Source organism: Myotis myotis, unplaced genomic scaffold, assembly GCF_014108235.1.
Source record: "Myotis myotis isolate mMyoMyo1 unplaced genomic scaffold, mMyoMyo1.p scaffold_m19_p_9, whole genome shotgun sequence".
Taxonomy (NCBI): domain Eukaryota; kingdom Metazoa; phylum Chordata; class Mammalia; order Chiroptera; family Vespertilionidae; genus Myotis; species Myotis myotis.
In genome coordinates, this window is record NW_023416401.1 from 52,798,304 (window position 1) to 52,810,711 (window position 12,408).

Sequence of the window (12,408 nt, forward strand, 5' to 3'; positions counted from 1 at the left end):
CAACTGCCCATCTACCAGCCAACATTAGACTGTTCTGAAGATGACATGAAATAGACCGTTAAGTGATTAGCACAATACCTGGTACATACCAAGTGCTCAATACACATTAGCTATTATCTTCCTCCTCACCATCTTCATGAGTTTTTCTTCTCCCTTATTGTATCGGGGTTTATATTTGGGTTTAAAGTTTTCAGGTTTCCTTCGAGCACAAGTCATATGGATTAGTAACATAACTGAGGTGAATTCTAATCTGAAGTTCTGATGAGCTCCCAGAATTCAGAATTCTAGTTCTTTGCTTTATTAATAATAGCCCACCCCCCATATGTTTCTGTGCATTAATATTGCATATGGGAGTGAGAGTGTTAAACCAAAGTTGTACTGATCATCCCCTACAGGTGAATAAATGATTTAAATGGCATATCACAATCTTGTCCTTCAGCCAGCTCATAGGCTGAAATCATTAGGCCTGAGAAACATTAGTTTCTATTGCATTAAGTGTATCAGAAAATGCAACCTCAGAGTGATGACAGGTGCCAATGTTAATGTGCCCCACTTCAGTGCAGGAGACAACTCCATTGTGTCCTTGACCATCGTCCAAGCCAGTCAGAAGGACCAGGGCCTCTATTACTGCTGCATCAAGAACAGTTATGGAAAAGTGACAGCTGAATTTAACCTCACCACTGAAGGTAAACCCCAGCTTTTCGGGTTCAAATAAATGAGAACCGCTAGCATCTACCAGTTAAGAGTGTTCATTTGTACTGAAGGCATTCTGTTCTTATCTTCTTCCAGTTCTCAAACAACTTTCCAGTCACCAGGACATTACAGGTAAGCTGATCTGAGTGGGATGTCAGGGTAGCGGGCCCACCAGAAAGCAAGAAGTAGCTCCTGGAGTCAATGGTAGAGGCATATTCCTATGGACCCTTCTAACCACGCAAGAGAGAACTCAGGAATGACAGAAAATGAATGAAAATTCATGAGCCATTTCAACCTGGCTGTAAGGCCAATGATAAGTTCTCTGGGTTACGAATATCCAGAAGTGTATCAGTTATGACAAGAGATCAGATTGTAGGGGGTGGTTGCTGGGAACATGTGGAGGGGGAGTTTGGGTTAGACTTTTCCCTTTAAGCATCAGACTAGCTGGTCAGCCATCTGCATGGGGTTGTTCAGCCTCTGGCACTATGTGACACGTTTTGTTGCTTTAATTTACTTTTCACTTTGACTAGCTGAGCAGATTCCCAAAGGGAGCCAGGTGTCTAGGAGAAAACTCCATTCATTTGCATCATAATGAGAATGAAAGATGGTGGTCAGCTCTCCTTTGGCACGTGTGCTCACCTGGTGTAGCCACAGCCCAGCAGCTCTCCTGAACACTCACACTGCCCCTGGGCTACCCACTGAGTACAGTTTGGTGGAGCCCATGCTTGTTGTAATTTTCCCTAATTCCTTTTAGGGAAAATTGCCCATTCCCACACACGTGCCCACCCCCACCCAGTAGTGTGCTGGTAAATTGTTAATGACATGCCTTGTCGGGAGCGGGGGCAGGGGAACCTAAAATACATAGTTTTCCAATTTCTGTGGTGTAAATACTCTCACCATGGCCAATTTTAAACTGACAGTGTGATATCACGAGAACGTGGAGCCCATAGTCAGCTCTCGGGGAGCAGGTTGAGCACACCTCTCAGTCCCCCTCACCCTATGTTACACGGCTCTTGGCACAATGTAAGACCCTTGGTCACACTTAGGAGAAATAGGAATGAAACTCTGATCATTAAATTGATTTTACATCTTAAAGATTTGCCTCATGTGCTGATTTGTAAAGCAAATACCTGAAATCTTTGTGAAAACAAGACAGTAAAGACAATCAAGATACAGTGATATTCAGTACGTAAAAGGCAAGGAGCTGGGATCTCGACTTCAAAATGCTCTAGAAAATATTGTGATATTTATCCAAGATAGCAAACTTCGATACAAACTCTTCGAAAACCCACTCAAATGCTAACTACCCATCTTTACTATGTGCTGTACTTGTGGTGTAATTTTAAATTCTGCTTCAGCTCCTATCTCTCCAAGAGTCAAAATTCACAAGAGAATGCCCTTCCTTCTGATCGGTCGGAAAACAGAATGACCTTTAGAAGAAAGCTGTTTCATCAGCTTCTCAACATTGGTTGGCTCTTACACACTAGATAATTGCTATGATCTCAATATTTAAGGTTTGCAGAAACTCATTTCTCAAGGTCTGCACCAGCCAGGGATGGACCCCAGTGGGGATGAGCTGCTGGCCACCTGGTGGAAATAGCGCACCTGTTGTAGCCCTTTGATTCCAACCACAGGTTTTGGTCCAGACCCCAATGACATCACCTTCACCAGCTTCTCCCTGAGACTGTCGGTTCCAGTTTCAGTGACTCATCGGGCTGTGAGCCATACTTGTCCTCTCCCTCTCCTTGCACTTTCTGATGAAGACACTTCAAATGACTGTCACATTATTTTTATTTGGAGGGATATCTCTCAATAAACATTTCACTAATTTAATTCTCTAGAGAAAGAACAAATAACATTTTACAAGTTTATTAATTAGAGTAATAAACTAATTAATAAACTAGTAAAGCTAAGCTGGGATGTCCTGGCCTATGTAGCTCAATTGGAAGGAGCGTCGTCTTGTACACCACAGAGGGACAATGACAAGTGTGACCAATAGAACCTAGAAGGGGAACCACACTTAACTCCCAACAGAGGCATAGCTCAAAGCTGAGATGATGGGGAGATGGGCATTGAGGAGGATGTTGTGGATGACTAAATTTGAGCTACGTTTTAGGATGCGAAGAGATTGAATTCAGCCAACTTATCTTCAGAGAAGACTTCCTCCAGGACAGCTACTTTGGGGACCGCCTGCGAGGTCAGATCGCCACAGAGGAGCTGCACTTCGGAGAAGGTGTCCACCGAAAAGCCTTCCGCAGCAAAGTGATGCAGGGCCTCATGCCCGTCTTCCAGCCCGGCCACGCCTGCGTGCTCAAGGTGCACAATGCCGTTGCCTATGGGACCAGAAACAACGATGAGCTCGTCCAGAGGAACTACAACCTCGCTGCCCAGGTAGGTCCGCCTGCCCTAATGATGTCACTTAGGTGTGAGAGGGACCCCTAATAATCAGACTCAGAATTGATGGGAGTCTCCAAGAGGGTGTTTTGCTCCCTTGGGGTATGGTGTAAGGGAACTGCTGGATTAAGGCTGCCTGCTGGGAATCATGTCTCAGTTCCCAGGAGTATTTCTTGGCCTCGTGCTAGATGGGACTCAGCCTATGTTTGGAGGCACCTCCCCAGTTCTGACCTGGGCTGAGGTCATTTCCTGGGAAGCTCCATGAGTTCCCTAAGGACTTGAATCTACTTGGACACAAGATGATATGGAAATGGGGGTCCTATGCTGTACTGGACACAAGGATCCCAAAAAAAAGCTAAAATTAGAAGTTGCTCCTGAGGGCTTTGTTTTAGATGGAGGTGGGATATATTTAGAAGGATAGGGCAGAATCGGTTGTCCTGTTTCCTGCCTTCCTAAGTTTGGTTTAATGTCAGCCCATAAGCTATGAAGGGAGAGCGACCCGAGTCTCTAGCTAAGTCTCCTCCTCTCTGTGCTTGAGAGTCACAGAGCTCCTGTTGGTTTCTCTCCTTGCCTCCCCCTCCCACTTTGGTCCATGTATTTCACTCTTGGCACCAACTGGCCAAGCCTCTGGTAGTGCTGGGTCTAGCACTTCTACAAACTAGGTGCCCTTTAAAAAGTTTGACCTTCAAAAGGATTAGATTAGACTTAGATCAATGTTTTGGGTGCTGTCAAGCACTAACCATCCATGATTCTCTCAGATGTGGCTCTGTCATGTGGACTTGGTGCTCACGAAGGGCAGCCCCTCTTCTGTGGAGATAGGACTTTGTTAATAGTATTTAATTCTCCAAACCCACCCTTCTTTCTTCTTTTCTTTCACTGAGCATTCCTTCCAACTTAGCGATCATCTCACCCCGTCATGGAAAATGCCCCAGAACCCAGACTCCCACTCAGAAATGCCATACGGAGTGGAAAGCAGAACCCAATATGCTTTTCCTATGCCAACAATCTTGTCAAGGTTTTCACTTTTTACAACTCCAATTATACCTTTGAAGAAGAACCTCAGATGGGGGAGCTTATGGGAAATCAACCAGCAAGCCCCAAGGTTTATCTGACATCCTTCCAAGGGGCCAGTCCTCTTAGTTCAAGGATGGACTTCAGCCTTGCAGTTTATAAATTTTATAACTCAGGGACATCTGGCTCCAGAGACCACGTGACCTTCACCTGGATCATTCCTTCAGGTCTCAGAGCTCCTCTGCCAGCTCTAAGTTGCAATCATTGTTGCTTCTGTGCCCCTAACCAGGGGGTGGGTTTGGGAATCATTGGCCTGACTACATTAGGAAATCTGATTAGCTTTACCAAGCAACTGTCTGAATTTCCTCTAATCGCTTGGATTTCCCATGTGTTTGGGTGATATAGGAATGCTATGTCCAAAATACTGCCAGACACTATGCCAAGATCTACGCTGCGGAAGCACAGCCTCTGGAAGGCTTTGGAGAAGTGCCAGAGTAAGTGTTTCCTCTCTTGAATTTCCACCCCTGGCTTGTTGGGGACTTGGGGGGAACCTGAGGGGACAAGAGGATGAGAAAGACCAGGAGGACAAGCATTTCAATTGGTCACTATCTGTAAGCTGTGAGGGCACCTATGGTTGCGATCCTGTTCTTCACTGGGTCACCAGAAGCTTCCAGAAAGATACTTGATATTCTTTAAATAAATGTATGTGTGGATGGATGGATGGATGGAGAGATGAATGAATGCAATACATGTATCTATCATGTTAAGTAGAAAAGAAAGGATATGTACTCTCATGAATATTACATTGCCTAAACAATAAACAAATATAAGAGACCATATGAATATTACAAAATGACTAGTCCTATGAAGAAAATAAAATATGGTGCTGTGTCCAGAAAGAGTGAATTGGGTGATCAGGATTATAGGAACATAGTACCCACTTCCTGGAATTCTACAGAGATAAATTAAGCTGATTGCTTTTATCCACTCACCGACTATTTGTTCACCCAAGCAAATTTTGGTATCCACTGCTCTGAAGATGGATTGGGATATTTCAATATCCAAGCCCCCTATCCTTCCTTACCATGGGAGAATTTGTGAACATGTGAATGGTGATAGTATATGGAGGGCAAAGTCCCTACAAAGGAAAGTGTTGATGGTTGTTTAGGATGGGGAAACAAAAACATGTTCTTGGCTTTGGGGCAGAGGGAGTAAATCAAGAGTAAGAGGATAGTAACTAATAAACAGAAGATAAAACTTGAGACCAGGGATTGGCAAACTTTTCCTGTAAAGGGGCAGATAGGCTATTATATAGATACTTATGTAACAAATCCTTGTTGATGAATTTTAAAATATAATAACAATTAAATATAATTTTTGATATATAGGTTTACTATTGAGAAGAATTAAATTATTTTTTTAAGTAAAATTTTGCTTAATTGGGGTTCAGGCTTAGTGTTTCCTATGACCAAATTGATGGGGAATGTTCATCTGTAAAACTCATTCTTAGCTTGTGGACTGGATTGGGCCCATAGGCAACGGCTTGTCAACCCCACTGTCCACATAGAGAGAAGAGTTATGTTGGGGCATGCTGGAATTTCAGGGTTAGGAAGAAACGAGGAACCAGCAAAGGAGACAGACAAGAAGTAGCTGGGGAAGCAGGAGGAAACCAAGAGGAAGTGAGTTTCTGGAAGGCATGGGAAGGTGTTTCAAAAAGAAGTGAGTCAAGTGCCACTGAGAGCAAATAAGATGAGGGCAAGTAAGTGACCATTAGACTCAGCAACATGGTGCTCCTGGGGCCCGTGACTGAAGCTTCTTCAGTGGGAAAGCCTCTTAGAGTGGGTTCAAGAGACATGGAAGGGAAGGGACTGGAGACAGTGCATCCAAAATGGATTTGAGCTTTGATGTAAGCTCTGAGTCAGTAGTTGTAGACCGTGGGGCCTACATGCTCTGTAGAGATTCTGCAGCATGTTGCTATGCCATTGAGAGTGATGCTGTCAAACAATATCTTTGAGCATTTGAGAGAGGTTGGGATCTAGGCACCAGAGGGGGAGATGCTTCATGCAGGAGCAAGAGGGCTCATGTCTAAGAGGGGCGGGGCAGCAGAGGATATGGGCGCAGACCTTGGGAAATGGGAATACGTGGGGTGGCAACTTCAGATGTTCTGTTCTTATTGATTGAGGTTTCACAATGGAATGGAAGTAAGGCCATCAGCTGAGAGTGAGATTGGGGGGTGGGGGGAGTTGTAGGCGGTTAGAGGTGAGAGGAGCTGGTATGAAATAATCATCCAGGATGGAGTGACAGTAGAAGGACTAGTGCTGGAAGATGCATTCAGGATCTGATCTCTCTCCAATCCCAGCTGTCATCACTCCTGCACAGCCTCTTCTCTGGTCTCCCTGTTTCTGCCCTTGTCCTTACACAGTCCATTTCACACAGAGTGGCAGAGTGATCCCTGTAACATAGGCTCATGTCACTCCTCTGCCCAAAACTCTTCAATGGTACAAAGAGCAGAGTTTTTCAAATGGCCAACCAGACCCCCCAAAGGGTCCTCCCTCATCTACCACAGCCTCCCTCCCTGTTCACTGCACTGCAGCCACGCTGGCTCCTCACTATTCTTTGAACACATCAGGAATGCTCCCACCCCAGAGCCTTTTCCATTTGTTGTTCCTTCTACCTGGAAGGTTCTTTCCATGGATATCCGCATGCCCCTCCACCCCCACTTCCTGCAGATCTCTGCTCACATGTCCTTTATTAGCAAGGCCTTCTCTGACCTCCCCAAATAAAATAGCAGCTCCTTCCCCACCCCTGGATCTCCTAGCTCACCTCCACTGCTTCGTTTTTTCTCCTAGCACATAGCAACATGCATTTACTTACTGTCTCCTCCATTTAAATGTAAGATCCATGAGAGCAGAGCCTGTTTTCTTTGCCGCTGTTTTCTGGAAGAGAGTCTGGGAGTGTCTGACACCTAGAAGCCACTGAATGAGTATTTGTTGATTTGTGGATTGGAAGGATGGATGGAAGGAAGGAAGGAAGGAAGGAAGGAAGGAAGGAAGGAAGGAAGGGAGGGAGACAGGGAGGAAGGGAGGGAGGGAGGAAGGAAGGTCAGAGGAAGGATGGAAGACTGGATATACGATGGATGGATAGATGGATTCTAATCATATGATCAATGGGGCCGTTGAGATATGGCTATAGTGAGACATTCATTTCTACCTGAGCAATTAAACTCAATCCCAGGAGGAGTTTCTGACCAACTCTAGGGACAAATGACAAACAGAAACTCACCCTTTTACTCATTGAATAATCATTGGGGGCGGGGGGTAGTTAATCTAAATCTAGTGGAACCCAGGCATTTATTTTGTGTGCCCATGTTCTCATCCTTTCCAGAATCATTCCTATTTTTCTCATCCACCGGCCTGAGAACAACATCCCATATGCAACAGTGGAGGAGGAGCTGATTGGAGAATTTGTGAAGTATTCCATCAGGGATGGGAAGGAAATCAACTTCTTGAGGAGAGACTCAGAGGCGGGTCAGAAGTGCTGCACCTTCCAGCACTGGGTGTACCAGAAAACAGGTGGCTGCCTCCTGGTCACTGACATGCAGGGTGAGGAAGCAGCATGATCCGGGCCCAGGGGTGTGGTGGGCCTGGGTGCTGCTGGGGATGGGGAGGAAAGGAGAAGGACAGGTGTGCTGGGTGCCTTTTAGCCTCTCCAGCAGCAGAAGGTGTTACTAACATCTCCTCAGAAACAAGGTGGGACAAAGGAGCCTGAGGTGACCAGCCAAATGGAGTCAGACAGCGCATTTTAATAATTCATGCCGATAATGCCTCCCCATTACAACAGGCAGCCAACGATTGGCAGCAGCTCCCAGCTGTCCTATCCTGGTGGAGCCATGTGCCGGTGCTCGCTTCTCCAGCCTTTATTGTTCTATCCTCCACAGGCACAGGTTCAGAAGTATATGTGCAAATCCAGATGTGCCAAAAGTTAAATTCAGATGTAATCATTCATTCTTACTAGGTGAAAGGGTCTCTCATAGTTACTTTAGGTTTTAAGCTCCCCCGATGAAGCTACAGCATGTCTTCCATTTCTACACACATTTTTGGGAATGCATTTATGGTATGAAGTGGGGATGTCACACTTCGTCTTCCCACAGAAGCAGCCCCGAGACAAGTGGCAGTTTGGGGGTCCGCGAGACCATCGTCAGATTCATTAATTTGCTGGAAGGACCCACAGAACTCAGAAAAGCCGTTATACTCATGGTTACGGTATATTACAGCCAGAGGACACAGACTCGGATCAGCAAAGGGAAGAGGTGCATGGGCAGAGCCCAGGGCCAGCAGGCAGCAGCTCCCAGCTGTCCTATCCTGGCGGAGCCATGTGCCGGAGCTCACTTCTCCAGCCATGGTGCCAACCAGGGATGTTCACATGAGCCTTGGTGCTCAGAGGTTTTATTGGGGGTCCATCGAGTAGGCATGGCTGACTGCCCATGAAATTGACCTTAGTCGCTAGCCTCTCCGGAGGTCAAGTGATACCACACGACCCAAGGTACCAGGCAGGACATGCCAAGGGCTTAGAATTTACCCCATAGGAGTTGGATGAGGATTGAACCTTTAGTGCAATTATCCAGGAGCAGATCCCGGTATACACGGGTAGGAAAGTGAAGTGTGACAGGGAAAGGGAAGGCAAGCAGTTACCATGGTGATCACCTGAAATTCACGTCTCCCAGGGGGAACTCTGGGAGCCTGTGCAGAACACACATGTCAGAATCATCGCCCCCAGGCAGTGACCCCTGTAGTTACCAGCGAAGGCTGCACCCACACATGGGCAAGCCACGCTGAGCAGAGCAGGGTCCTGTGATCAGAGGAAGTTCTCAGGCAAAGCAATGCTGGTGGTGGCACCGGAGGTGGGGCCAGTGCGTGGAAGCGGTTAGTGTGAGGGCAGTGGGTGGGCACCGAGCCCTGCCACAGGGGTTTCCTATTTCTTCTTTGCTTTCCCAATAATCGTGCTAAGAAAAATCCCAACTATAATTGCATGCCCACTCAATGTCAGACATGGTTCTGTACAGGATCCTGAGGTCTAGCACCAGCCTGGTGGTGGAAAGCAAGGCTGCCCCTGGGTCCTGCCCCTCTCCTCCACTTGCTGGCTGTCAGCCTTGGGCAAACTGCTCACCCCTCTGTGCCTCAGTCCTTTCACATGGAGCTGCCGTGAAGATTAAATGAGAGCAAAACATTTAGTGAAGCAAGTGTTTCCTTCTTTTTAAAAATTTTTTTGGGGAATAACCATAGACACAAGAAATTGCAAAAATGTCCAGAGAGGTCCCATGTACCCTTCATCCAGCTTTGCCCAGGGCGAACATCGTACATGACTGTGGTGCAGATCGAAACCAGGAGATTGACATTGAAACAACCTGAGTAACAGACTACAGACCTTCCTTGGATGTCACTAGTTTTTGTATGCACTCATTCTCTCCTATTATTTTTGTTTAATCTTTGAAATAACTCTGCAAAGAAGATCGTGTAATCCCCATTTTACAGATGAGAAAACAGAGGCCCAGAGGCAGTGATTTAATTGCCTGCTGTCACTCAGCTAATAACCAGAGAGGTCCAAGACTTGAACTCATAATTTCTGACTCCAGACCCCAAGTTCTTTGCACTTGGGGTTAGTACTCACAAATTTGCAAATTGGCAAGAGATTTCTAAGTGTCAAAGGCTCCCCTGAGGGACACTGGGAAGTACAACCTTACAGTCTTGCAGATGGGGCTGATCTGCAGATTGAAGGCAGCCATCCCCGCTGCCTTTCAGAGACTTCCTGGCCACACACTCACAGATGCGGTCTCAGCAGTCAGCCATCGATCCTAATTAGACACTGCTGTGCCATCATTGATGCCCCCCTCCTCTTCTCCTTCAGAGTTCATTTCGCAGTAGATACAGTTCTTCTACTGAAGAGCAACACCCCAGAGCTTCATGCACAGCTTGTTTCGTTTCCAGGCGCCAGTAGACAGCTCTAGTGGATATTACCTCTCCCGGTAAATGAGGTGTGCGGTTTAATGTGGTGTTTCTACGGCGTTTATTTACCCTCTGCTGCTGCTAGGAACAGTTTTTATTTTTTTATTGCTATCATCTTTATGGCACAAGATAGCCCATTCTCTAAACAATATCCATATTTTATAAATGTAGTGAGGCACTGGAATTAGCACAAAATAAACAAACAAACCCGAACTCAACCATTACCTTCTGAGACTCTTAAAAGCTAACCCCTCCCAGTTTGCCTTTGCTTGTTGATGGGATTGAGGCGGGTCCTGCAGGTTTGAGGCATGAATGTGGAGTCTGGGATCTGGCCCCAGGATATGCACAGTGGGAGGCCCCTAGAGCCCCTACGAAGCTGCCACTCCCAAGGCCCAAGAACTCAACTTCTGGAGGACGAACTTGCATTGCTGCTGACTCCTTTCCTTCCGTCAGAGACAAACTGCAGATGACGATTATCCCCAGCACAGTTTAAGAGCTGCATGCTAGAATTTAAATTATCCTGCAGAGGCCTCCATAACTTTGATCGAATTGCTGGCAAAATATTAAAATGATAGAGAGAGAGAGATTTCCAAAATCATATTATATTTTTCTAAACTGTAAGTGACAGTAACTGTGAGAAGCAAGAAAAGGCAATTCTTAAGTTCAAGGACCTTCTGCCAAATGACTTTAAAAATTTTATTTATTGAATTTTAGAGAGAGAGAGGGAGAGAGAGAGAGAAACGTTAATTTGTCATTCCACTTCTTTATGCACTCACTGGTTCTTTCTTGTATGTGCCCTGATGGGGGATCGAACCTGCAACCTTGGCCTATCACAGTGATGGTGAACCTTTTGAGCTCGGCGTGACAGCATTTTGAAAAACCCTAACTTAACTCTGGTGCCATGTCACATATAGAAATTTTTTGATATTTGCAACCATAGTAAAACAAAGATTTATATTTTTGATATTTATTTTATATATTTAAATGCCATTTAACACAGAAAAATCAACCAAAAAAATGAGTTCATGTGTCACCTCTGACACGCATGACATAGGTTCGCCATCACTGGCCTATCAGGACAACGCTGCAATCAACTGAGCTACCTGGCCAGGGCCACATGGCTTTTAAAATTGGACTCTGTGCAACTCAGAGCTGTGATTTTTCACTACAACGTTCCGCACAAAAAAGTGTCTGAAAAGGGCTTTTGCAGTTTGGTGTCTTTTTTTTTTAAAGAATAGATCCTGTAATAAAAGCTATGTGAAGTATTTATACATACGTTCTAGTTGTTAGCAGCTTTCAAAGAACAAGATGGATTCATTGTCAACTGTGAAAGGGGCTTTTAAAACACTCACTGACTCACCCCAAGTGCCCTGTCGAAGTCAGCTCACCGGTGCCCTGCAGAAAGGCAGGGCTGACAAGTTTGCCATCAGCTCGAACCTCAGGGTTGGCTTTGGCAGGATGCAGGTTCCTTTGTCCACAGCCCAGACCGGCATCTGTGCTGCCAGCCTCCTCTGTGAGCAGTCGCCTGCTGGTGGTGGAGGAGACACCATCCCAGCCTGGCTCACACAGAACCAGGCTCGGGCAGAGGCTCATCGCTAGGCTGCAGTGGTGAGATTGAAGCAGAGGTCCACTGAGCTGGAACAGGTGCCCCTAGCCACCGCCCTAGAGAGCCAGGCTCCCCGAAACTGCTGCGTCAGAGGCCTGCCTTCTGGTCTCGGTCCCATGCAGCTGGATGCATGTCTGAGTGGCCCCTGCTGATGGGACCGGGGCGGTGTGTGTTTATGCAGGAAAGGGCTGTCACTACCTCCCTGTCCTTTCAGAGCAGCCCGGGTAATACCAATTCTGTCTTTGCTCACCCTTCCTGTAGGTGTAGGAATGAAGTTAACCGACGTTGGCATAGCAACATTGGCTAAAGGGTGAGTAGAAAAAAAAAAATCGAGTGCATCTTATCCATCCCAAACTCTGGGCTTCCAAACACCTCCTGCGCAGACAGAGAAGGCAGATTCTTTGTGGTTCTTGGTGAAAAAAGAGTTCTGGGTTGGAGCTGCTATTGCCTGGGCCACTGCTGATGTTCCCAGGAACTAAGACCCTTTGTAAGGAGGAGGAAATAGAGGGCAAACGACTTTCAGAAGGGATGGCTTCTGTTTTAAAATGTAAGTGTTATTACTGTTCAGGTATGATCAGGAGATGATTGCCATTGAAAAGGCAGTTATTACTCACAGCTCCATTACTCATAGGTCCCCAGAGAAGGGGGCAGGCCATGCCACAGGGCGGGGGGGGGGGGGGGGGGGGGGGGGGGGTGGAGGTA

General features: G+C 46.4%; 1 protein-coding gene across 1 annotated transcript in view; it reads left to right on the top strand.

Annotated features, from left to right (window-relative positions):
- Positions 1-12,408, top strand: part of ALPK2 (alpha kinase 2) — a 102,319-nt gene that overhangs the window by 80,440 nt on the left and 9,471 nt on the right. Inside the window, exons 7-12 of the mRNA XM_036322817.1 lie at positions 559-686; positions 790-825; positions 2,810-3,084; positions 4,504-4,592; positions 7,483-7,700; positions 11,968-12,016. Of these exons, the coding sequence (XP_036178710.1) occupies positions 559-686; positions 790-825; positions 2,810-3,084; positions 4,504-4,592; positions 7,483-7,700; positions 11,968-12,016 (795 nt within the window). The remainder of the gene's footprint in view (positions 1-558; positions 687-789; positions 826-2,809; positions 3,085-4,503; positions 4,593-7,482; positions 7,701-11,967; positions 12,017-12,408) is intronic.